Here is a 25,358-nt window from a genome sequence, read left to right on the forward strand (position 1 = left end):
TTTACTTTCACTTAACTGAAAATGATGAACAAGGACAGTGTTCATTCATAATTCGTTTCCACAAAACACCGAAAGATATCTTGTTTGTGATAACTTTAAGTATTTAAACTTATAACCAAGACTTATAATTATAAAGAAAATGTAATACTCATGAATGTTTCACAGTTGGCAAATATTTCAACTATGAAAATGAGATAAACACTTGTATTTGTTTGAACACTAATGTAATGTAATAACTACCTCACAAATACATAAGGAATATAACACATATAACTAAGACGATGAATTACCATGCTGTCGCAGACTGGAGTATCCTTGGTATTTGACTCAGGATTCAAATCAGACTCTGGCTCAAATATTCTGGACTGAATTTCACCAGTTGCCATTTTTCAACATCTGAAGTTTTCAAAACAATTCCACATGTAATGCCAGGGACGTTGAAAATGATTTTTAATATGCCAAACTCTTGCCCAGTCATAGCAGTGAGCGTTTGCTTCCAAGCCTTGAATGCGGCCCACCTATCAAAACAGTTTTAAAGAGAGGATCAAAAACATTACTTCTAAAATGTTTTTATGTAAAAAAAGGAAATCTTGCAAACATGACAAGTTGACCTCAGAGAACATTAACATAAAAAACAGTTCATGACCCCTTTAAGTGGTGGGTGGTATTTTGTGATCTGAACATACTGGATAGAAGGACCCCTCGCTGCTTTTTCTACCTTTTACTTTTCTTTTTTCCTCCATTTTTTTCTGCTATTTTGGTTGTGTCTTTCGTCCATTTCTTTTTTGTTTCCTTGGTTTCACCTCAAGGGCCATCTTTGCGGTTCCATTTTTGTGTTTATTAATGTGATTCTATTAATGGACCATTTTCTTGATGTGGAGCTTTTCGTGCATGGCTTGTTTTATTTGCTAACATGTTAGCATGTCAGCTGTAAAATAACTAGCATACAGCTCTACGGCTGTGATAACACTGCACAGTGTGGCTTTTGATGCACTGGATTCAGCTGCCAATACTTGGGAAAGTCCTTTCTCTGCCTCTTTTTCTGTTTCTCATTTTCTACATTCTGTTTCTTGCATTCTTTTGTGGATCCTTTTGTCTGGCTCATCTGTTTTTAGCATTTTTTTCATTTCTAGTTTCTCTGCTTGCCTTTGCTGTTTTTTTTCCTGTTTACTCTTTGATTTTTCTGCTCCTACTCTCCTCCTTGTTCCTCCGTTCTGTAGAGAGGAGTCCTTCTACTGTACAGTTCCCATCACTCCTATAAAGAGAGAAGTGTCAGATCTAGACCGCCTGGATGAGGTGAGCAGGGTTGCAAAAGTGGACCGAATTTAGTGTATGACCTGAAAAATTCCTCAAGAAACACCATTAGACAGGTTTTTTTTGGGTGGGGGTGAATTTTAAATGCAGCACATGTCCAGTTCAGATTTATTTATTTTTTACTCAAAGATGATAATGTTTCTAATCAATCTGTTGGTGTTGTTGTTGTTTTATCAATTATATAGAGTATGCATTATATTAGCAATGCAGTGACAGTCACTTGATGATTTGGTTTGTATTGAGTTAGTAAATAATGCAGAGGGAAATAAGGCTTCATCGTAAATTCTTTGAAAATCCACATCATGCAATACACACCTATTACATTTATGACTCCCACCATTGAAATCTATGTAAATAATTTTGCAAACAACACTTTTAAAGGTCTGCAGACTAACTGGGCATTATTTTGAATTACTAAAATGGATCATTATTAAATTATGAAGCTCACCAATCAATTTGAAACCGTTTAGAAAGACTTATTTTTCAGACATGATATTGTGTTCGCAACTCATTACAGATTTAATCATCAGAACAAGTGTTGGGTGAACAACTGCATGTAGATGGGTGGATTATAAATGTAAAAAATTCTGACTGTTTACTTACATCACCTAGTAGCATTGTCGTAGATTAATATACCAGTAGCATAAATCTTTTAATAACTAATTCTGATTACAACAATGATTCGGGTAAACTTTTCATATTCTACCTTTTTTTTGTAATCTAGTTTTTTATTTTTTTGACATCTCAGAACATGAAGTTAGCAGCACCAATGAATGCTGATGGAGGAGGGAGTCCCATGGTGAAGCCTAAAGGAGACAAGCAGGTGGAGTATCTGGACCTCGACTTGGACCCTGGGAAATCAACTCCTCCTCGAAAGGTAACATATGACAAACAATTTCTCACTAGACAAACTTTAAAAAATAAATTATTATGGATGGATATATTTGTGTGAGATTTTAATCACCAGGAGTCAGACTACCTCATGCTTTTACTGTCTATAGCTGACAAGCCTAACAATGGGGGGCATAAGACAAGTTGACTCCAGTGCTATTATCCCCAGGCTTTATGATTATACACCTACTATAGCTTTTTGTCATTATATAGCAGGAATTAAATCAGATCTTTTTCCCAGCTTGATGGTTATTCTCTGGCCTCTCTTATTAACAAAATGTGTTATACATCAGTTGAGGACTATTGTTTTCCCATCGTTCTCTGCAGACAAGAGACTGTAGTGAGTGGCAGCTGTTTCAATTCCCGATCAGGAACATTTCTGAGATACAGGAACATTACTTCTGACTAGGGATGCACCGAATCCAGATTTTTGGGGTTCGGCCGAATACCGAATCCACTGGTTAAGATTCGGCCGAATCCGAAACCGAATACTGAATCCTTCTCCCATCCTCAGTCCACTATCACAGTAAACACATTAACGAAGTAAACAACGTCCACAGCAGTGTAGGGATGCTATTTAACCGTTAACCGAAAGTAAGAACTTTGACCGATTAATACTACCAGTTAAACGGTTTAAATGTTTTTAACGCTTTTTTGTTTGTTTGTTTTTTGATGCATGGTTTAGAATAGCCTTATTTGTTCACTCACGGAGCGCGTCGACATGTGCAACCACAAACCAGATATATCTCGCTAAATGAAGCAATGGAAAAGCTTACTGTGTGGGACTATTTCGACAGAAAAATACAGCAGTAGTACAAGCTCCTGACTGGTGGAAAGCAAATAAATGGCGCTTCCCGAGGCTGGCCGCTCTAGCGAGGTATTCCCGGGACATCAGTGCCATCTGAAGCCTTGTTTAAGGCTTTTAATAGTGTGGTTTTGGTCAAGTTTACTAAAGTAAACATTGTCACGTATGTTCTTCTCGCTGCTGTTTCCTGATGGTTTATAGAAAAATGTATCATCCTCTGTCGTTTCAAAGAACAACACAAAGGAAAGCGCAGGAGGCGTGCGCGCTGTGAAGCCGAGGCTCGCGCGCTGCGGAGACAGAAGGATTAAGGTTGTTTTCTGCCGCGGGTTTAACAGTCAACAGGCTGCGCTCCAGACTAACCCACATTACTTAGACGTGTTACTTAAAAAACGAACAAAAAACATACAAGGTGTGGATTGAGGTAGCCTAGGCCTTCTATTTTTATTTGACAAAAAAAAAAAAACGATTCCGGTTCTTCAAAGCTTACGGATTCAGTGTATTTTCATTTTGTAATCTTAATTTGGTAATTATTTAAGTGAAAATATTTAGTGTAGGCTAAATAAAATACATTTTGGCTGCTGTCTTTAGATTCCTTCATGCACAACTCATATTCTCTCGGATGTTTCATATGCAAATGTTTTAACAGCGGCTGTTGTTTAGGGTCCTTTAGGACAATTGTCATCACGAGACAAATCGGCATTGCAAATTGAACATGTAGCTCGACTTGAATCACCTTCTTTTGACTTAAAGTAGCATACTGCCATGTTTTCTGTTCATGAGTTCCATTTTCACTTTCAACGGCGGCATCATTACGTTCGACCAGCGGGGCACGCATAGTGCAAGCCTAGGGTTCGGGCTCGGTGGAAAAAAATTCTGAGGTTCGGCAGAAACCGAACCCCGTCAAAAAGCCCAATATTCGGCCGAATCCGAACCCGAATCCTGGATTCGGTGCATCCCTACTTCTGACGTCAAATTGGAAATCAATGGTGGAAATCAAGTTTTAATGTCTATGTGGTGTTTTAATATACTTTAAAGGGGTCATGAACTGGCTTTTTTAATTTTTTTATACTGTTGTCTGAGGTCAACTTGGGTTGACTAGGGTTGGGTATCGTTTGGTGTTTTGTACGATACCAATGCCAAACCGATACTTTTAAAATGGTACCGGTGCCTAAACGGTGCCTGAACTGATATTAAAATCTTTAAAAAAGCCACTAATCAACGGAGGATGACATTTAAAGAATGGCTTTTTATTAAAAAAAAAATATATATATATATATATAAAAAATTATTTAAATTGAACAAATTATTAAACGTTTAAAGTCTACTTAAATATGTAAATATAAATAGATACAAACACAATTTACTTAACAAATTCACAGTAAAACCTAAGCCACCTAACCCAACTACAATAGGCCTAATTTAACACTACATAACAGCAAAGTAGTCAGTATTCTTGGTATGCTACAAAACAGCTTCAAGGTTCAGCTTTATTTTGAAATATGACCATATTCTCTGGCTAAATATTTTAGAACACATCGCCTTATTGTTTCCATGGTGACGCGTCATGCTTTCGCATGCTTCTCACATGACAAAGCAGCCGCAATAGTGCTGACAGCTGTATCGGTTCTATTTAATTTTTTCTTTTTTATTCAAAATATTCACAAACTTGTTAACTATATCATGAACTGATATTCCGATTTTCAAATTAGTGAACGTTTGTTAGTTGATCTATAATGCGCGATGGGCGCCACCATGTTAGTTCGCACCTCAGATAATAGGATCTGTCAGATTTACATCACATAAATTCATCCTCATCTCACGAAATACAAGAGAGTAAGTGACCGCTGCTGAACTGGGAGAAGAATATAGTAAACTCTATACTTAACTATATAATGTGTATCTGATACGAATGAAACACATAGTCAAATTATAACTGTCTGAAAGGATTGTCATTGCCGCTATAGACTTCAGTGTGTATTTTTTGCTAGTAGTTACGTATGTGCATTTAAATGTCTCAAACCTTAAATAAATATTATGTGGTTGAAAACACTGAATAGTTGTGATATGTGACGAGCGCTGAGTCTCTGGCTAATCCATATTGGCACCGGGTTTCGGTACCTAACCCTACTTATGACGTTAGCGTGATTTTTACATTCAAAAACATCATAATGAATAAGTAATAGGCTATTTTCTACTCTGGTTTTGAGCCTAGCTACTGGAACGCTTGGTTTTTAGGGGGCGTGCCACATTGAAACTTGGAAGTAAACACCCACTGCTATGATTGGATAATAGGTTTGCATATTATAATGAGCTTCGGCTCCCTTACATGTGAGGAATTGTTTTGAAAACTTCCAATGTGGAGAAACGGCAACCGGAATGATTCGCCCACAGGGCTCGCAAAATATCTTTATCAAACAAACACAATGATTTATCTCTCATCCACCCGCAATTAATTGGAATGTTATTTTTTTATTGGGATATAACCACAAACTGTGCATAACACACACACACACACACACACACACACACACACACACACACAAGATCTGACGAGTCTGATCACTAATCACAGGGCAATGAACCAACTCAAATACAAAGTCTGTGACAGCATGGAAGTTATGTTTAGTACATTATCAGTAGATATCAAACGCAATAATGCAATACTATCACACATAAAAACATTTGGGTAACACTTTACAATAAGGTTTCATCAGTTAACATTAGTTACCTACATTAGTAGATTAAAATCTTGTGAACATAAGTTAATGCACTGTGAACTAACATGAACAAACCATGAACAGCTGGATTTTTATTAACTAACGTTAACAAAGATGAACAAATACAGTAACAAATGTACTGCTCATGGTTAGTCCATGTTTGTTAAAACATTAAAGGGTCACTTCAGTGATTTAGCATTAAGCTTTGTATCAGTAGAAACCCCGTATTATATTTGAATTATGGTACTTTCCCCCCTCATATTCTCCTGAGACGAGAGAATTATGCATTTTATTTCCGGAAAAATTCTTCCGATGACGCAAATATCGCCATTTTGCCATTTTCAGTTTTTAATTGTAGTGTTTATTCTCTAACTGAACAAAATTATTGTATTATTATGAAGATCAAAACGACGCTGGGGGCGGTGTAGGGAGTGGCCTCGTAGGGCAGCGAAGCAAGTGCATTCTGGGAGTTGTTGTCTTTCATCCACATGAGACAAAAATACATGTTCTGTCTTTTCTCAGTCTGAAGGCACCAAATTCAAAAATAATTTCACATTTCTACTACATAAATGACACATTTTAAATACACATTCATCTTCCCAGCGCTGAAGTGACCCTTTAAAGGTCCCATGGCATAGCATTTTTCTATTATTTTATAATGTTTGGTGTACTTATACATGAGGTGTACTTATATTGTTAGTATGATTTTTACATCACAAAATGTCATAATTTAGAAATAAAAGGCATTTTTTCTATATTGATGTTTGCCCTGTGGCTGAATGCCCTGTTTCAAGGGGTGTGTCTACTGTGAGACATCAGTAAAAACGCCCACTGTTGTGATTGGCTGACATCTTTGCATTTGAAATGAGTATCAGATCTTGTAGCGGAGGGGGCGTGGTTTAACAAGGTCTACGAGGCACAAGCTGCTGCCAGAGAGACGGATGGACCTGAGTTCACTTCTCATCAGTTTCTCTCAGCACGTCTCAGTTCAGTGAACTGTTGAAGTTACTAGCATATACCTCAGGTTATTCGTTTATTTCTAATCGAAGGGGCTGTCACTCATGTCAGAAAGTTAGTAACTTTAGTAAATTATAGATCAGCGCTGACTCGAGACGCGAACAGTTTAGAACGATTCAGTCCAATTTGGTGAACTGGTTCGACCGGTTCACTAAAAAGAACCGGTTCAAAAGAATGATTTGTTCGTGAACCGGACATCACAGACCAGAGACGGAGCGATGGCTAACAAACAAAGTTATATTGTACAGAGTGGTGAGAGCGCTGTCAGCGCGAGTTTATTGTGTTTGTATCTGAGAGTTCTGAATAAACACGAGTCCCAGTCATGCCGAGTCCGTCTTCATCATTATTCTGCCACCTTTGTAACATGTAATGTACCATTACAGCTGTCAAGATAAACGAGTTACGATTAAGTGTTGATTATAGCATTATTTTTAGATATTTTCCTATCATATGAAAAGCGTCAGCATTGAGTACACAGCGCAAACAAAGACACAACAGCAGTTATCGAATGTAATCCAGTTTATTGTGGGGAAAGCTGGCTAGCCTAGCCCGGAGACCCTCACGCTTACCCCCCTTCTGCTTAATCTCGTGCCGTGTTTGGTGCCTCCGCTGTGGGCCAGTTGCAGTACTGGGGGTCGGTGATGTTGAAGGCCGACCGGTCAGTGCCGCCCGAGCCTCGGCGTGCATGAGGTTTATCTCTAAAGATGTTGCTCTGCCGATGTTGAGCAGAAACTCACGACTGTATGCACATTTTAGAACAGATAGACGCAACGAGGACATACAAAAACACTGACTCACAAAATAGAAAACACGAAAACACCGTTCTGTCGGGAGAGAGAAACCGCAGCTTGTGCACGAATAATAAAGTTCTGTGTGAACTTGAATAATTAGCTACACATCAGAAATCACTGATCATAGATCATAAGGAACTGAAAAAATACTTTTTTCATTTGTACATCCAAACACTGAGAACCTGCCAGCATTCACTCGTTCACAAGCCATGATCTCTCGAGGACAAATATGGCGCTCGCATGGGCGTGCCAAATTCTCTGGGCGGAGGAAAGGGAGGTAACCGTTCCTGTTATGACGTCATAACAGGAAAATTCCAGATCAGCTTGTCTGGGCTTTCATTTTCTCAAAGGCAGAGAGAGACAGCCAGAACTCGGTTTACACCGATCAAAATTTCTAGCCACTTGGGGACAATATTCAGGCTAGTGGAACTCATATTAATGTTGAAAAACCTAATTTAATGAAAATGTCATGCCATGGGACCTTTAACTAATGTTAACTAATGAAACCTTATTGTAAAGTGTTACCAACATTTTTTACTCGCATAATTGTCTTGCATCATTCCTGTCAGATCCAGAAGCCACAGCATTGTTTTTTTTAATCTCATCATGTCTGCAAATCCAGTCTTTTGTTTACAAACAAATTTGGTGAAATGAAGCGAACACATGCAATGTCTTTCCCACGTGAGCTGGATCTTCATTAAAAATAAAGTTCAACCGTGCATTTTGGAATCCGAAGGAAGCTTATGGCATGCTTTATTGGAAGTTCGATCCGGTTTAGCTCCACGTAGACCTATTATTTATCTAACATGCCAGGCACGAATCGGGGGGCGGGGCTACAGAATAAGGCATTCGTCTTCTTCGGTTAAGGTGTGTTTCACAACACTTTGAAGTTACACGGAGGCACATTCACAGATCGATCGTTTGCTGAGCCAGCTGTCAATAAAAGCTTTTCTTTGACTAACAAGAAAGTTTTCAGCTCTGAAACGTACAGGATATTCTTATTACCATGACCTTTTATATATCAAAAGCTCAAGGGAAAGTTGATTTCTCAATTCATGACCCCTTTAAGACAAACCATGTGCAAATTCCTAAGTCAACACCATTGCTGAGTATTTTCTCCTTGAAAGTCCAGTGAACCAAAGACAGTCTCAAAAACACAGATTGAAATCGCTGGTGTTATGTACATCACAAACTATCTTGTATCTGTTTATTACCGTAACTTGAATAAATGTTGACCAAGTGGGTCATGAGTGAGTGGAGGCAGGGCTAATTTGCATATTCGTGGAACTGCGTATACTAAATGAAGCAAGGGTGTAGTTATATTCATTAATTTTTTTTTTTCACTGGAAATGAGGTTTAAGGTATACAATTATTAACTAGAGGGGGACTTTGAAAAATGCAATTATCCCTATGCTTTTATTTTGAAAAGTTAAATAATAATATTCACAAATTAAACTACAACAATGTCATGTAGCTTTTAACTATTGCTCATTTAAGTAAACTAGGGATGCACCGATATTCTTAGAATTCTGTCTTATACCCATAAGCCAATACTTTAATGTTATGACTGATAACTGATAAATGGTCAGATATTAAACATAACATTTTATGTTTAAATGCTAAAAGTGAATTTAGGCATTGTACAATATGCAATATTAATATTTTGAGGATTTTATTAACATTACATTTAACAGTGGTATAATTGTTACTGATACTGGAGAAAACTTGCTATCCAAGTACTGGTACTTTTGGGAAGAACTGTTTTGACTGAATGTCCGTCATATCTTCACCTTGCAGAAGAAGAGTAACGGGACTGGTATTTCAGCATCAGACGAGCGGGTAGACTATGTGGTGGTGGATCAGCAGCGAACGCAAGCACTGAAGAGCACACGAGAGGCCTGGAGCGACGGACGGCAGTCGACGGAAACAGACACCCCCACCAAAGGGGCCAAATGACACCCATCTCTTTCCTCTTTTCTGCTTGGTCAGGACTCGCGGAAGGCCGATGATTTGAGGACACTGCACATGCTCTGAACCTCTAATCCGGCCTCCACGTTTGATTTTAGATACAGCTGTGTGACAGCGACTAGGTCACAGCTCCCAGATCAGCTAGTTTACACTGCTTCCTGCTAGACGACAGCACCCACGCTGAGGAGAGCTGATCCGAGGGATCCTCATGTATAAGCTGAAAGACTCGTAGTAAGATGGACCGAACTCTGCACAAGGGCTGAAGGACTCGCCAAGCCTTATTGGCTGAAAGCCCAGTGAAAATTGCGCTAACAGAGCAGAATTATTCGTACTATAAAGATACACACTGCCCCTCACCCATCCACTCAGACAGTTTCTGATTTTTGGATATTGTTTTTCCCCCATCATGGTGTTAAAGCACATTGTTCCATGGGCTTGGGGTGCATCAGGTCTGTTGAATTTGTCTGTCTTTATGGACCTTTGTTTTGATTTTACAATGTTCCATGTTCACAAAACTGCCAAGGTGGGTTTTTAGGATTTGTTTTAGGAGCCTAGCCTTTTTTTTTTTTTTTTGTATATAGTTCAATGATAATCCAAAACCTTTTGACATCTAGGTTTAGTTATTTTTCCATTTCATTTATTCCTTTGGGCCTCAAGTGTAATTCGGTAGTGCAATCAAAAGGTTTTGAGTTGCTTGAACCGCAAATCTACTAAGGTGAAAGAGTTTGTTTGAAAATTATTTTCGTTTGCATTTAAGACAGCAGGCAGACTGTATAAAGTGTTATGTACATGAATAAAAGTGTCCTTTATTTGTATCTAATATCTAGTATGTTAAGGCTAAGGTGTGGATTCTGCAGGATAGAAGTCTACACGGTCTGAGATGGTATCAGAAACTATGAAATGTTATTGGTGGAATCAGGAACTGTGATAGTTTTTAACAGAGAAGAGAATTCTCTGAGTTTTTGTGTGTTTTATGTTTTTGGTTTTATTTTTCTCCTTTATTATTATTTTTTTTTTTTCAAAGCAAGGTATCAATTTGCAAAAAGCGCCAAGGTCAGGTACTCACTGAAAGGTTTAACAGATTTCATAAATTTTATTTTATTTTGCAGCTATAGATGACGTCTTAAGTGTTGCAGTTCATATGTTCTCATAGAAACCTTTTGAAATTGCTTACAATGCAAGATATTATTACAAAGGCTTTGTGCTGTATGAGATGCCTTCTCGGAGGGGAGGAAAAGCCGGTCAAGCAGTTTCAGGAATTTTATTTTCTTTCTGCATTTTCTGTGTGACTGCTCTATCAATGCATTTTATTGCCACTTCGATAATTTATTTCAGATGGAGTTCCACAGCTCTTGGAAACTAATTGCCTTATCATTGCAACTTTTTTTTAATGTTGTAAATATGATCCGTTCAGTGATTTTAGCTCATGTCAGAATACATCTATTCAGAATACATCAGCATAGAACTTTACTGTGTGTGTAAAATAAAATAGCTCTACTACTAACTACCATTCTTAAGCCAAGGAGACACTATCCATGTGTTGCAACGCCGTTGGTGGCTTCTGCTATATATATTGATACAGGTTTTTCAAGCATGTCTTTTGATTCAAAGCTGTGCCTATATGGTTTCCCTTCTACTCGTTTTTTTTTCTTTGAGTCCCCAGAACCTGATGCTTTATATCTTTTTTTTAATGAATCTGAAAGAAAATGTACATTTTAAAATAAACTCAATAAAAATGATACTTCAGGAGATTACTGCTGACATTGCAACTAATGGAATTTGTGATGATTTGTTTTCAGTACTGTCATTCCAATTGCATAGAACATTATGGGTTAATATTACACCCTAAATGGCATCCTGATGGAGATCTGTCCCTGTAAGTGAGCCTCAATTGAAACCACAGCTCTTTTATCAATGCATTTGGAATTTGTCTCGGTTGTTTACTGCATTCTGATCACTCACTGCATGAAACATGTTAAATGACAGAAATTCAACTTGTCACAGGTTATAGAAGTATATGCATTTATATTTTAAACACGTAACAGGCACTTTATTATGAAACAAGTATCTTGACAGAATTCCTTTCATCAGCAAAAAAAGACATTAAATAATTCTCAAAAACATTTTCTTTTTTCAAACACACGGCTAATGGTGTATTAGCTGACGTAGACTTTAAATCTGTTGGGTTTCAAACTTTTTGTCCTGGTGTTATTTTATTCCATTATACAAGGTGAGATATAAATTACAAAATGTTGGTTGAAAAAAAAAATGGTTTGTGTCTGACAATGAAATGTTAATACATTAAAAAATAACTAACATTAAACAATAAATTGAAAAGTATCACCAACTGGGAAGCCACAAAAAAAAAAATTCAAATAACAGTTTAAATTTATAATTTGAATATTCTGTATTCGTTGCTTCTATTTTGTAAATCTGTAGTGGTTTTTTTACATGAAAAAAAACCCCATTATGTATGTGTGGTTCACAAGTTTTCAAGTTTTATCAGGGTGTATTTTATCATGTACTACTTTTTGTTGACACCTGTCTCTCCTTTTGACATCAGATAAAGAATAGGCAACTACGTATGTACACACATAATTAATGTGTGATTCTGAACCACATTTTAACATCCTGAACAGCTATAAAAATAAGTACATTCTGATTAGTTATGAATTTGAACATCACGCTCCCTTTGCATAGCAACACTTCGATCATGTGGGAACGCTGGCCTGTGCTCTTGTACACAGCAGTTCATGTCATGGAACATATAAAAATAGATACATTTATTACATAAATGTTTGAAGAAGCCAGTTCTTGCATCTTTCAATTTGCCTAACAAATCTCTCTCACACACACACACTCAGAAGAAGAACTGTTACACATCGAATGAAATTAAAATGGACTGATAAAAAAAAAAAAAAAAAGACTCAGTGATCCTGAACATTTAAATTGTTCAAATTGCCTGGGTAACTGCTGAGATTGCTGGTTTTATCTATTTATGCCATTCATGCTGAGGTAAATTTACCATTTAATTGTTATATATTTATTTATATTTGTTGTCGAATGGGTAAAATTGAATGGGTTGATTTATATATAATGGAGCAATGCTTGTTACATTTGCAGATAATTTGAGTTTGACAAAAGCTGAAGCACAGATTCACTCTGTTTGTCTGAGCGGGTTTTCTGTGGCCAATTCAGGTTCACAGATCTACTGATTGGAGCACGCTAAAATAAAATTAGTACTACGAAGCTCAAACTTGATCTTAGGTGAAAGGCAACAAGCAACTTCCTTTTGTTTGACCTTGACCTTGGTTGTATGAGGAGCCTTGGAGTCAAGATGTCTTCATTGAAGCTGTGAAACCCTCCAAAATAATCTCAGAATATTTCCATCTCCAGAACTTCAGCTGCTTGACAAGAAAGCACCATGGTGAGAGTTAGTTCTTAAGGAAAAAGGGGTGGTTTAAACCTCAGAGCTGTCCACATTGTGTCTTGTGGGCTCCTTGTTGTATGCTGTGCAGGACGAAGTGGAATAAGGTGGGTACTTCTCTTTCCGCTTGCGTCGCATCAAGAGAACCACCAGAACTACAACCAGGCATACCAGTAGGATGAGCCCAGACACCCCGAGCAATGTGGACATGCCAGCAGGAAGAGAGAAATCTGAACCAGGCCCCTTACTCAGACTCCCCTCCACCAGGGGGTGCTCTAGGTCAGTCTCACGGCCCCATGGCTGGCTCACCCGGAGTCGGTTTGAGCGGTCCAGGGCGATATGCTGAATGTTGGTGCCTCGATTATTCTCAGCACCGATGTCGAAAGCTTCTGGGTCAGGTACTGCACGCCGATTACGGGATTGGGTGCCAGGGACTACGGCAGAGGATATAGCGTGGTGGTACTCAAGGCTTCTTTTACCAATGCCTCGGTTGGCATTCTCTTTAGAACGGAGGGTGTAGATGGTGTGGATGAACCATTCCCGGCCAGCAGCGACCTGAGGAATTAAACATTCTTTCTTAATATCCTGGATAAATAAAATTGGGCACATTTTGGTTTCACTATCGTTATAAAACATGGTGAGTTTCTGACCTGGAAGAGGGGAGATGATGACAGGGCGAAACCATCTGATCCAGGTTGTCTGACCAAAGGCAGGCCTCCGGGGGTATCCAAAGCCAGGCTGGCGTCAAACTGGACATTTCCAAAGGTTGTGGCCTGGGTTTCTGGCTGAGCTTTGTCCTAAAGTTCCAACATGTTCATATAATATGTTTAATTGGTGTTAAATCAAAAAATATATAATTAAGATGCAGTTCCATACAATGACTTGAAAACACCTCATCTAATTTTTCTTATATATATTATTTATATATTTAACATATTATATATTATTACATTTCCCCTATTCAATTCAAGAATCACATAGTGGTAAGATCCACATTCACAATGAAAACAAGGATGCACATTCACATACCAGGATCTTGAGTCTGTAAAGCAGGGATGGAGCGTCAGCCAGGCATCCATACTCTTTATTTGTAGGGTTGTACTTTGGCACATAGCCATCCGTACCAGTACAAAGGAACACTTTCTCTATGCTGCAGGAGAAAGAATCACCCAGGTTCTGCACTGGGTCCACCATCACACGCCCATAGATGTTAGAACCTAGAGGAGAACCAATTAGATTAGATTAGTTTCACACTCAATAAAGGGACAGCTAAACTAAATTTAAATAATTATGATCTTGGATGTCTATTACCTTCCATGAAGGCAGTGTCCGTGCCCTCTCCAAAGCCCATGGAGCCATCAGACAGCCACAGCTCCTTCTTCGACAGCAGGAACATCTGTGTGTTCAGACTAAACTCTGCTGCTACAGGGTCACTCACCTGAGAAACAGAACAAAAAAGGTGTTTATGTATCATGTTTATGTATTCATTGTGATTGATAGGATTAGATGAACATGCTGTAACCTTATAGTAGGTCTGTAGTTGAATTAATAAGAAACATGTCAACTACTTATTCTCATAATGTAAAGAAATGAAGAAGAAGCTGAAAGTACCAACCTGCTGGAAGCGGATGTCCATGTCGAAGGTGAGGGGCTCCCTCGGGTGGCACACAGGGGGTATGCTGAACTCCCCGTTAGGTGAAGCGCTACATGGAATCAGCTTCACAGTATAGGTGCCGGAATAGTCCCTCACCTACACATACATAAGATCAGTTTACCTTTTTAATATTCATAAAATGTACAGCCAACATCTATATGACTGACAACATCTAAATGAAATAGGTAAAATATTGGGCTAAACTTACAGCAAAGTCAGAAACGAAGCTCCATTGTTGCATGGGCTGGTTGTAAGTAGGCTCAGTTCTGACCAGGGAGAGAGTGAATGTGAGTCCAGGGTGGTCCGCTGACATTACCATAGAGGACAAAGTTGTTCCTGAAAGCCAATACACATCCCAGACATGTCAAATTCCAAATAAACATAACTTCATTGGTTTTAGTAACATTTATATAAAATAATATGTGCAAAATAATATTTGCAGACACTTGCATTCAATCACACATTTAAAAATTTACTAAAAATATTATATATATTATTGTTATTATTTAGTATTTTATTTTATCTATAAAAAATAAGCAACATTAAGTAAAATATGTAATATATGTCATATAAGTAATATACGTTTTTATCTACAGAAATTATACACATCGCTTGCCAGTCATCGACCAATCAGAGGCCACGCACGAAAAAGTTACTACCGCGTGACCAATATGAAGCAGAGAAGATAAGTAAGAGCTAATAAATAAGAGAAATGTAAACGGAAAGATGAATTGGTGTTGAGGAAGATTTCAACATCTTCAGTTTGGAAGAACAGAAGACAGTAGGACATCCATGAGAAACGAATCGCAATGAGGTAAGTTAATTTTTACGTTTTTCCAACAAGGCGCCACACGAGTTATGATTGGCGACAAGTCCTTGGACTAAAGCGCGCCAAAACAAACCCGGTCCTAACCTAATCATGTTTAAACTTAACAGTACATGTATATTTATAAGCGAGTGATAAATAATTGTTTATTTATAACGACCTATCGTGCCCATATACTGTGTTAGCAATGGTGAATGGGGAAAATGCTAAGAAACAGACCATAACATTTAACTAAAATGCTAATATTTTGCTTGTTTATCACGAGCTGCGGCTACTCAAATATAATACTTTTAAATACTAAAACGAGGTTTTGACTGTAAAAATGTGTCAACAAGGAAACGTGTTTAAGCAACAACACACCAAATCGTTTGCACCAAAATCATTTCTTCTTATCTTTTATTTGACCATTACAGTGGAAAGTAGAAATGATGGAAAAAAGTTTTATGTCACCAGTAGAGGGCAGTAATGGTTTCTGTCCGTAGGGTATTGACAGAGGACGTTTACTTTGCACTGTAGGCGATTTTCTCTTTTGGGCAGAGTTTGACAACACCGTGGAAGAGAGTTAAAAAAGAGGACCTGTCAAAAGGTATGTGTGTGTGTCTGGGTTTTGGGGTTACCTGGATGAAACATGACAAACTGTCCCCTGAATCGAGCCTCAGTCTTGAAGTTAACGACAAGACGGCCATCATCATTTATTCTCATGCTGGTGGGATACATGGCACCTGTAAAAAATAATCACACAAATAACAACATCAGACAAGTTACAGTGACTAGACAAAGACTGATATTGATAAATGTTTTAAAACCTTTTTGGTTTTCATGATTCACCATCTATTCACATATCTGATGAATAGCGTCCAATACTTATGACATTAAGGATATTTATACTACCTTGTAGCTCAGCCTCTGGTGGGCTTCCAATACCATCTTGCCATAAGATGGCAGTGTCATACACAAAGGTGAGCCGCAGCTCAGAACGTAGGTCAAAATGTTGCCAGCCGCCAACCGCAACGGGAGAGTGGAAGACATAGGACACAAACAGTGGCACCCGCAGGGTTACATAGGACTGAACAAGATTCAGAACCTACAGGAACAGAGGAAAACACATTAAACAAAATTAAATAGATGTGTAAGATGTTCAAGAACCTTCTCAGTCTTAATGATAAGCAAACACTGTTGGGAGTTGAAGCTGGAAATATGTTTTCATAGAGATTCTTAGTTTCTATATGAAGATGTTTATATTGAGAATTTGCACATATCTCTTTATTTCTAACAAATTGTAGGTCATACACACAGACACGCACACACACACACACACACACACACACACACACACACACACACACACACACACACACACACACACACACACACACACACACACACACACACACACACACACACACACACATATATATGTTATTACTTAAACTCACCAAATGTAGCCTAACATTTTGACAAGCAGCTTAATCAAGTATTTCACATGTAAAATAATTATATAAAAAAAAAATGGAAATTTATATTCAGCAAGGGTGCATTAAAATGATCAAAACTGACAGTAAAAGCATTTATAATGTTACAAAAGATTTATATTCAAGTAACTTTTTAGTCATCAAAGAATTCTGAAGTTTCTACAGAAATATTAAACAGTCCAACTGTTATCAACACTGATAATAATAAGAAATGTTTCTTAAGCATATCAGAATGATTTCTAAAGGATCATGTGACACTGATTACTGGAGTAATGGCTGTTGAAAATTCAGCTTTTGCTTTTTACATTTTAAAATAGATATAAATGGAAAATATTGTAATTGTAAATTTAAAAATTTGAATATACTTTCATAAATTGTAAGAGTCTTCTTTCAAATACATTAAAACAATCTTATTGACCCCAATATTTTTCAATGAACTTTGAATGAGCATAGCTTTGAATGACAGTATATACCTGTCCATCTGTGCCAATCGATCCCCCACAGTCATTCAGCAGCTCTGACATGTCGTAGTAGCTACTGAACTCCCACAGACATGCCTCAAGGTTAAGGTTACGGTAGAATCGAAGGGAATTGGTGCTACGCATGGCAACGCTGTACTGGTACGGTGAAGTCTCGCCAATAATTTCTGGGTTCTTTGTGGCATCGGTGATAAAACCATGCGCTGTTTGGATCTCGTTGAAATCCAAGAGGTTAGAGCAGCGGTGGTTTCCTACTCGTGTGCCATCTGGACTAAGGGTTAGCTCAAAGTTTGAAAGGGGACGTGTGGAGATAACAGGCAGCATGCCTGAAGAAAAAACAATAAAGATTAATATCCTGGATTTTTTAGACATTTTGATGGACAATTACTTACTTAATGTTGCATTGTTTGTGATGGAGGTGATCACTCACCATCCATGTGCGGCATAGTAACAGTGAGTTTGATCAGATTGGGGTAGTCAGGGTCATCCGGGCCAGTGTAACGGATTTTAGCTGAGAACGGTTCAGCACCCACTGTTCCAGGTATACGAGGCTGACAAAGGCCTAAGGATGGCAGACAACTTGATTTAACTTGCAAACTGATTCATTTTCCTAGGCATCCCAGAAAATAGTAAAACAAACCTTGTGTTTTGTTGAAATTAGTGTTAGTAATTCTTAAATAATTGAGCAGCAATCCAAATTGTAGTGGTCTCAATAGCCTCACCTTCCTCTCGGCTGATGACCACAATGGGCGAACTGAGCTCCAGCCCAGCATCTCCATTGGCGTTAAAGGCTCTGGCGGCACACTGTACACGTGAACCAGCCTGGAAGTAGATGGAGTCCAAGGTGATGGACTTGGTGTTAGTGAAGAAGGTGTTGGTGTCCACTTCGCGCATGGGGCTGGTGACTCCATCTGACCCACTGGGGGCACTAACCATCCAGCGGTACTGAGTTAGTGTGTCATTGATGTTCTCCACTGAACAAATGGAGCCAGTCTTGTCAAAGTCAAAGTATTTGGGGTTGCAGGCCTGATGGAACGCAGACACAAGAAAACAATCAGAATTATTAAAGATTTTTGGAAGAATGAGAGAATAAACCTGCAGATCTAGTATCCACCCCTAATGATACTTAAAGTCATATATTTCACAACATTCAATTATTGGTTCACTTACGTCATTAAGACAATATACTTTTTTAATGTGTATTTTTACTGTTCCCTTTTCCTTAGCCATACTCTTTATAGGGTAAATGAAAAGGAAACGGTAAGAATAAAATGAAAAGAAATCTTACAAAGTGATTAACTGGGAACATCGTTGGCATGACTCACCGTGACACACACAACAGGATAGCCAGTTGAAGGGTGGGGATTGTCTTTAGCCCGAATCGTATCATCATACAGCAGCAACGACACCACCTGAGGCACTGCTGGGAAGGTGACATCCGCCACACTATTCATCTCTTCGATGTACACAATAGCCTTACTCATCTACAGAAAGTAGTAGAGGAAAAAAACAACCATTTTGACTATCAATACAATTTTAGGAATGCATGTAAATCCTACAATAATGTAAGCAGCGATTAAAAAGACAGTTGAACACTGTGAACCTTTTCTCTTTCAATTAAGTACTTACACTGATGTAACTTTGTTTTAAAAATGTGGGTGGGACAGGAGTGTGTGTGTGTGTGTGTTGGGGTGTGGTTGTTGCAAATACAATGCTATATATCAAATATGCACAATGATATAGAAGTCATGTTTAACGTGATAGTTTCATTCTGAAAAATAAAATCTACTATAATACAATTAATTATTAGTCCCAAGATTCTTCACGTCAGTGAATAAATATATAAATCCACTTTAACTTCTTGTGTGCTCTAATGGTCTGGTGGCAGAACTTTTGTTAAGTGTGTAAGAGGTTCTAGGTTCTAATTCGCTTTGTATTTGTAGTTTTTTTCTTTTAATTAAAACCAAAGATGTCCATCAGTGATTGCTGATTGTGTACCAAGAGCAGTTTGTGTGCATTTTGTTTTTTGATTTACGTAACGAATAGAGTCTCCGCAATGGAGTTAAGCGGTAGATTGAAGCGCTGGTCTGTGTGCACAAGCCTGATAACATCTGCAACGAACGCTCAGCTTGATTTAAAAAAACAACACATTCCAGCGCCAGATCACTTCTTATTTAACAGACTACATGAATATTCCTCTGGTCAACGGATGTTTCAAAAAGTGGTGGGGACAATATCGACTTTGGCAAAAAGTGGTGGGGACATGTCCCACCCGCAAATTACGCCTAATGAGTAGGCCTACTTAATCATTTTCTACCTAAGAATACAGTTAAGAATATTCTGTATTCCTAAAACAAATAGTTTTTCTCTCAAAAAATGGTTCTAAAGAAAACTCCTCTAAAGAAAAATTCCTGAAAGTAATGTCTTTACAAATAATCGTCTTCAAATTAGGATAACCTAAACTTGTCTTAAATCCCCAAAGGTGCGATTTTATTGGGTTGTTCAAATGTTAAGCATTACACATCTTACTAGGGATGTGCATGATGACTCTGAACTGACACCAATGATTGATAATGTAAACGGAGGCAGAGAGTGTGCAAATTAATGCAACAGACCACTCTGAGACAGTGTCTTTATGATTATTTAAAATACATAGCATAAAAAGTGCATTGCCAAGTGACGAACTCCATCAATCCTATCACAACAAAAATATTGTGTATGCTTATCAGCACAAAAAGATGGCATTTGATTTTATATATATATATATATATATATATACATGGGCGTCGGAAGCAAAACAAATGTGGGTGGGTCCTCAGAATTTTTTTTACTGGAGTAGATGTCAATTACATTAAGTACAAATATACCGCTTTGCTTGCTAAACGTATAGTTCGGAAAGACAAAATTACAGAAATCGCCATATAGATGAGAGCGGCAGTAGTGTAGGGGTAAGACGCACGGTATCTAGTTTTGACACAAATCGACCCGCGGTTCGAGTCCGCCTTTCGCCGAGCTCAATCTTCTCCCTTTTCCCATCACATATCAGATCGGAAAGGCATTTATTTTCAATAAAAATGAAGAAGATATTAAAAAAGTGGAAATAAAGTGTCTAACGTGTTTAATAATAAGTGTTTATCGGTTAGGGGTAGGTAAACAGACATGCTGAATGTTAGAGATGATAAAAGTGAGTGGGTCCAATATCATTGATCGTAAAAAGTGGGTGGGTCTTGTCCCACCCACATACAATGGTTCCGACGCCCATGTATATATATATATATATATATATATATATATATATGAGTCTTTGGCAGAAACTGCCATACAATCAAACAATACCCTGTAATTTTTTTTAAGAAGAAAAAAGTCATATGTTATTAAAGAAATATTTGGAGAACTTCGTAAGATACAAAAATTGTATTTGTATATAATATAGTATTTGTCTAAGTAGTAAAGCTCTATACAAACATATTAAATGTTCAGTCAGAGACGTGACGTTTATATGCGGGTGACCCAAGTTCAAGCTCTCTTCTCAATTTCATTTCCTGTCGTCTCTCAGGCTGTCACTGTCAACAAGATAGCAGAAAGTACCCCAAATGTCTCTAAGGCCATGACTGTCGAGGGTTGTGTACATGTTCAATGTATAACACTTTTTATAGGTCACTGTGACCATTGAGGCCCATTTACATCATACAGACTCCTCTGAAAAAGATTGGAGACAGCGATTGGCTCTTGCTGACAGAGGCAGCTGCCACATGGCTATTTTAGCTAGAGAGGCGCGTTTGCGTGCTTCTATGCGAGTGTGCGATGTGGCGTCTTTGAGAGTATTTTTAGAGATGATGGTCTCTGACCTGTGTCTCAGCCACCATATACTCGTCAGGCTTCATGTGAACAGTGAAAGCCTCACGGATCTCTCTTTGTCCATCATACAGAACCTGGATCTCCACCACATGCTCTGTCTCACCCTCCTTAAATTCCACATCTGTAGGGACATACAATGAAAGACATACAGAGATATTTAGATAACCAAAAAAATTTGATAACCGTTCTGCTTGTCTGTAACCGTAATTGTGTCAGATTTTTGCTCCTTTTGTTCTGGATTTTCCATACGTTATTGATCACAGTAAAATGATTTCTGATAATAGTATGGCATCTCATGGGATTTATATTTGGTAGCCTTCATAAGTCTTCTGCTGACCTTCAGAAAGGGGATTGTAGTCCTCTCCTGATGTTGCAGAGCCGTCCTTGGTGTGAATTCTCACCATAGAGACCTTGGAGGTATCACCCTGACGCAGGACAGGAATCTTCACTACAGCAATCTCTCCAGGAAGTTGTGGCTCTCTAACACTGTATTTGATCTCAGAAAACCTGATGATAGACTCTGAAGTGGAGAAGTAGTTTAGTTTTCTGGGAGACAAGCTCGTCAAGAACTTAATGTTTATGTTTGTCAAGAATAAAGACGGAAAAAAGGATACTCACTATCCTTATGATCAGTGATGGTGACCTGAGCTTCTTTTTGTTCTCCTACTGAAGCTCCATATGGTGATTTGCTCTTAGGTGTGCCCAAAACCAAGCGGAAATCCTCATCCTCTTCATGAACCGTGTCATCCACTAAAGTCACAACACATGGCTTCTCAATCTCCCCTGTAAACATAGAAATACAAAAGATGAACAAATCATGTGGACATGAATGAAAGGCTGGTCAAGGAAAATGTTGGAAAAAAATGGACCTGGTAGAAACACGATGATGGATGCGTCAGTATTGGGTCGTTCATCATAATCCATCATGACTTGGGCAGATCCCTGGCGAGTGTAACAGAGGACTGTGGACCTCTGACTGATGTCGCCACTGCGGTACACCATTGCCTTCACCTCTCCATCAGCCTCATCCACCTTGTACTCTGCCTCCCTAAACTGGACTTTGGGCACTGCAGAAATACACAGCAGTGATAAGTTAGCAGTATCACTCATCTGAGTGTTTCAGTTGCCTGCAGTTTAATGTCCTCTGAAATTTAAAGGGGTGGTAAAACACATTCTTTTGAAGGCTTGACTGTGTTTGTGGGGTGCACTGTAACATGTGTTCATGCTTCGTTTAAAAAAAAAAATTGCCTCATTTTTCATATATTTGACCTTTATTCTACACTGCTCTGTCCCTCCTTGTAAAACGGTCTGATGCTTTCCGGGTTGTATGAAGCCAGTCCCTCAAAAATACGCAGTGGGCTCTGATTGGTTAGCTGGCCTAGTGTGTTCTGATTCGCTAACCGCAGTGCACGGTTGTCGGAAACGTCACGCCCCTTACCTGGAGGCTGTGCTTTGGTCGGCGTCAATAAAACCATATGAGCCCGAGTCAGACCCAGATCATTTGAGTGAAGATGATCGAGCAGAAACTGTTCAGTCCTCAAGAGTAAAGACTGCGGGTCTATAGTGATCGCTACTGAATGGCACTTTAACTTTTGTATTTTTAGAACGATTATAGCCAAATATCTGTCGCAAGAACTAACCCAAAACGAACACTAAGCACTGGCTTTAACTAGTAAGTTAGCCAAATCACACACAGAACCATGTTTAGCATGCCTGTAGATAAACAATACATAAAAGCTCTAATCAAAGACTCATTTACACTAATGCCAGGTTCGCTGTTGAGATTTTAACGTTAGTGTTTGTAACGTTAGGTGTTCGTCGGATAACGTTAAGTATGAATGAGCATTTAACAGACTGGTTTGCAGAACAGCGCTGTCATCTGTTTACTTCCTTGCTACAACCTATTACAGGAAAACACATCGATGAAATATAAATCAGACTTACAGGTTGTGGCCCGTAAACAGCTTCTGTTTGTAAATCCAGCTTTCAGGACAAGCCGTTGTGCATATCCTGTATTGAACTCGCGAAGTTTGTGGAAGTTTGTGTTGTCCTCCGTGAAATGTGCAGCGCGCGCGTCGTGCATCCACACACTGGCAGTGTTTTTTTCACGCAGCTGACGTTGTGCAAATCCGGCATTGAAATCGCGAAGACGGTGGATGTTTTCCTCTGTTAGATGTGCTGCAGGAAGCCCCGCGCGCGCCTGATTCCCCGCTGACTCAAACACACGTGCAACAAGCTGTATGTTAAACGCTCTGCAACGCACCCCCGTCCCAAGGAAGGCTGAACAGAGCAAGTACCTCAGACCTGCAATCCGGATGGAAATAACAGCGTTTCCTCGGCATCGCGGCAACAACACTCCAGCCTAACTAACTTATACCACAACAGCGCCGCGATACAAAATGGCCTCACCCTCCCTTATTTAATCTTCTCGGAGGAGGGGTTTATGTAAATATTGAGCCTGTTGATGTCACCAACCCTGGAGGAATGTCTGTAGTCGCCTACTGGCCGTTTGCTGTAGTTCTTAGAAACTGATTTCTTTAAAAGCAAATATCTCCCTTTGCTTTAAACTTTGAACGTTGTAACTTTGCAGATGTTGTTTATGCTCAAGCAGCAACATTACACGCTAGCTAAAGTTAGAATAGTGAAATCGTGGTTTACCACCCCTTTAAAAAAATAGATTTGTTTATAATCCTTTACTCACAGTCTGTGACCGTGTCATTAATAGTGATGACCGTTTTGCTAGGCTCTCCAAGGACTGCGTTCATGGGCATACGCAGCACCAGCTCAAACGTCTCAGGCCCCTCCAGCTCTGGCTGGCCCAGGTCATCGAGAATAGTCACACGGAAAGTCTGCATTGTGACACCTGGAGCAAAGTCCAAGTTACGGCTGATTCCCACATAATCTAGACCCGCTGGACAGGAGAGGAAAGGATGGGGGAGATATAGTATGCAGATAAAATGTTCAAATACATGAAAATGTAATTGAAAAATACATTAATTATTGCTTAATGTTGTATGTTATTTTACCAAAATTTTAGATCTCAGCAATTGTTGTTTTTGATAACTCTGACACCCTTTACCTTCTGCTGAAACAGGGTCACTCTTCCTGGAACGGACTGTGATAGTGGCTGTCTTCGAAAGGTCAGTTCCAGTCCTCCACACTTTCACCTCCACATAACCATCACTCTCATCCACCGCGTACTCAGTCTCTCCAAAATAGAAAGATGGCTCTGTACCAAAGGGAAAAATCAGTTTTTTTTTACTTTAATTACAACAGAACTTAAGCTAATATACATACACAAGTTTGGTACAAAACCTGATCATCCATGTCATCCAGGAAACCAGTTATAAATGAAAGACCTAACTAATGTTAGACTGTACTATACGAGATATCGAATTGGTCACACAAGACTTACCCATGTTTATTGAAAGGGGATTTGCCTATGTGATTTTTTTTTTTTTAATAGTCTTTAATGACTGTAAAACATTTTATTTGAATGTCCTGCTTTAAATTATAATAGGCAACATTTTTATTCAGAAAGTAAATGAATTGAATCGAGTTTCAAATTATAAATTGAAAGATTTTATGTAACTGTTATTGTGATTATTTGTATTATTAATTAAATATTGTTCTCACTATTCTTTTACATGTTATTACTGTTGAGTTTGGCATGAGTATAGCCTTTGATGCTGATATGGCATTAAATGATGAATACAAAAATCCATGTCATCCAGTATGATTTGATAATGTTCTAAAGAGCATCCTCTGCTTCAAACAAAGCAAGAGCTTCTGAACTTTTGTCACTGTTTTGCATTTGATTTGATTAGTGACCTAGAAAAAGTATGAAGCATGACATTTCTTATTAATTTTACTGCATAATGTTTCTTTATTCATTTTTTTTTTGTCCTGAAACTGTTATTTTCCATTTTTAAATTAGATTTGGAATTCAAGATTTTCTATGTGGTCTTTGACTTTTGGATCCTGAAGTACCTTAAGAAAAGAAAAAGCAGAGAGGTGCCGTTTTTCCTCAGAATTCTTAAGGCATGTTTCATCTTACACAGAGTTGTTTGGACCCATTGGTGTGAAAGCACAGGAAACCTAACATCATTTCTGTCATTCTGTCTGAGTGCTGAAACCAG

At 38.5% G+C, this 25,358-nt stretch overlaps 2 protein-coding genes across 27 annotated transcripts in view; one reads left to right on the top strand and one right to left on the bottom strand.

Moving 5' to 3' along the window:
* gab1 (GRB2-associated binding protein 1) overlaps window positions 1-11,264 on the top strand; it is a 90,649-nt gene extending 79,385 nt beyond the window's left edge. For 9 of the 26 annotated variants that reach the window (XM_079813467.1, XM_079813483.1, XM_079813486.1 and 6 more), the window contains 2 exons: window positions 2,039-2,191; window positions 9,333-11,264. In XM_079813467.1, the coding sequence (XP_079669593.1) occupies window positions 2,039-2,191; window positions 9,333-9,491 (312 nt within the window). In that variant the 3' untranslated portion in view covers window positions 9,492-11,264. Of the gene's footprint in view, window positions 1-1,220; window positions 1,297-2,038; window positions 2,192-9,332 lie in introns of those variants that run through there. The other 17 variants (XR_013816252.1, XR_013816253.1, XR_013816255.1 and 14 more) reach the window with 4 other exon arrangements.
* Window positions 11,265-11,501: 237 nt separating this feature from the next.
* Window positions 11,502-25,358, bottom strand: part of frem3 (Fras1 related extracellular matrix 3) — a gene marked incomplete at its 5' end in the record, with an annotated part of 34,933 nt that continues 21,076 nt past the window's right edge. The window contains 18 exons of the mRNA XM_079813465.1: window positions 11,502-13,485; window positions 13,581-13,727; window positions 13,960-14,147; window positions 14,242-14,368; window positions 14,546-14,680; window positions 14,793-14,920; window positions 16,028-16,132; window positions 16,302-16,494; window positions 17,356-17,687; window positions 17,792-17,923; window positions 18,084-18,387; window positions 18,687-18,845; window positions 21,210-21,340; window positions 21,557-21,739; window positions 21,838-22,002; window positions 22,089-22,286; window positions 23,921-24,130; window positions 24,299-24,448. Coding sequence (XP_079669591.1) covers window positions 12,964-13,485; window positions 13,581-13,727; window positions 13,960-14,147; window positions 14,242-14,368; window positions 14,546-14,680; window positions 14,793-14,920; window positions 16,028-16,132; window positions 16,302-16,494; window positions 17,356-17,687; window positions 17,792-17,923; window positions 18,084-18,387; window positions 18,687-18,845; window positions 21,210-21,340; window positions 21,557-21,739; window positions 21,838-22,002; window positions 22,089-22,286; window positions 23,921-24,130; window positions 24,299-24,448 — 3,509 coding nt within the window. The 3' untranslated portion in view covers window positions 11,502-12,963. The remainder of the gene's footprint in view (window positions 13,486-13,580; window positions 13,728-13,959; window positions 14,148-14,241; window positions 14,369-14,545; window positions 14,681-14,792; window positions 14,921-16,027; window positions 16,133-16,301; window positions 16,495-17,355; window positions 17,688-17,791; window positions 17,924-18,083; window positions 18,388-18,686; window positions 18,846-21,209; window positions 21,341-21,556; window positions 21,740-21,837; window positions 22,003-22,088; window positions 22,287-23,920; window positions 24,131-24,298; window positions 24,449-25,358) is intronic.

Source organism: Gobio gobio (genome assembly GCF_949357685.1).
Source record: "Gobio gobio genome assembly, chromosome: 3".
NCBI lineage: Eukaryota > Metazoa > Chordata > Actinopteri > Cypriniformes > Gobionidae > Gobio > Gobio gobio.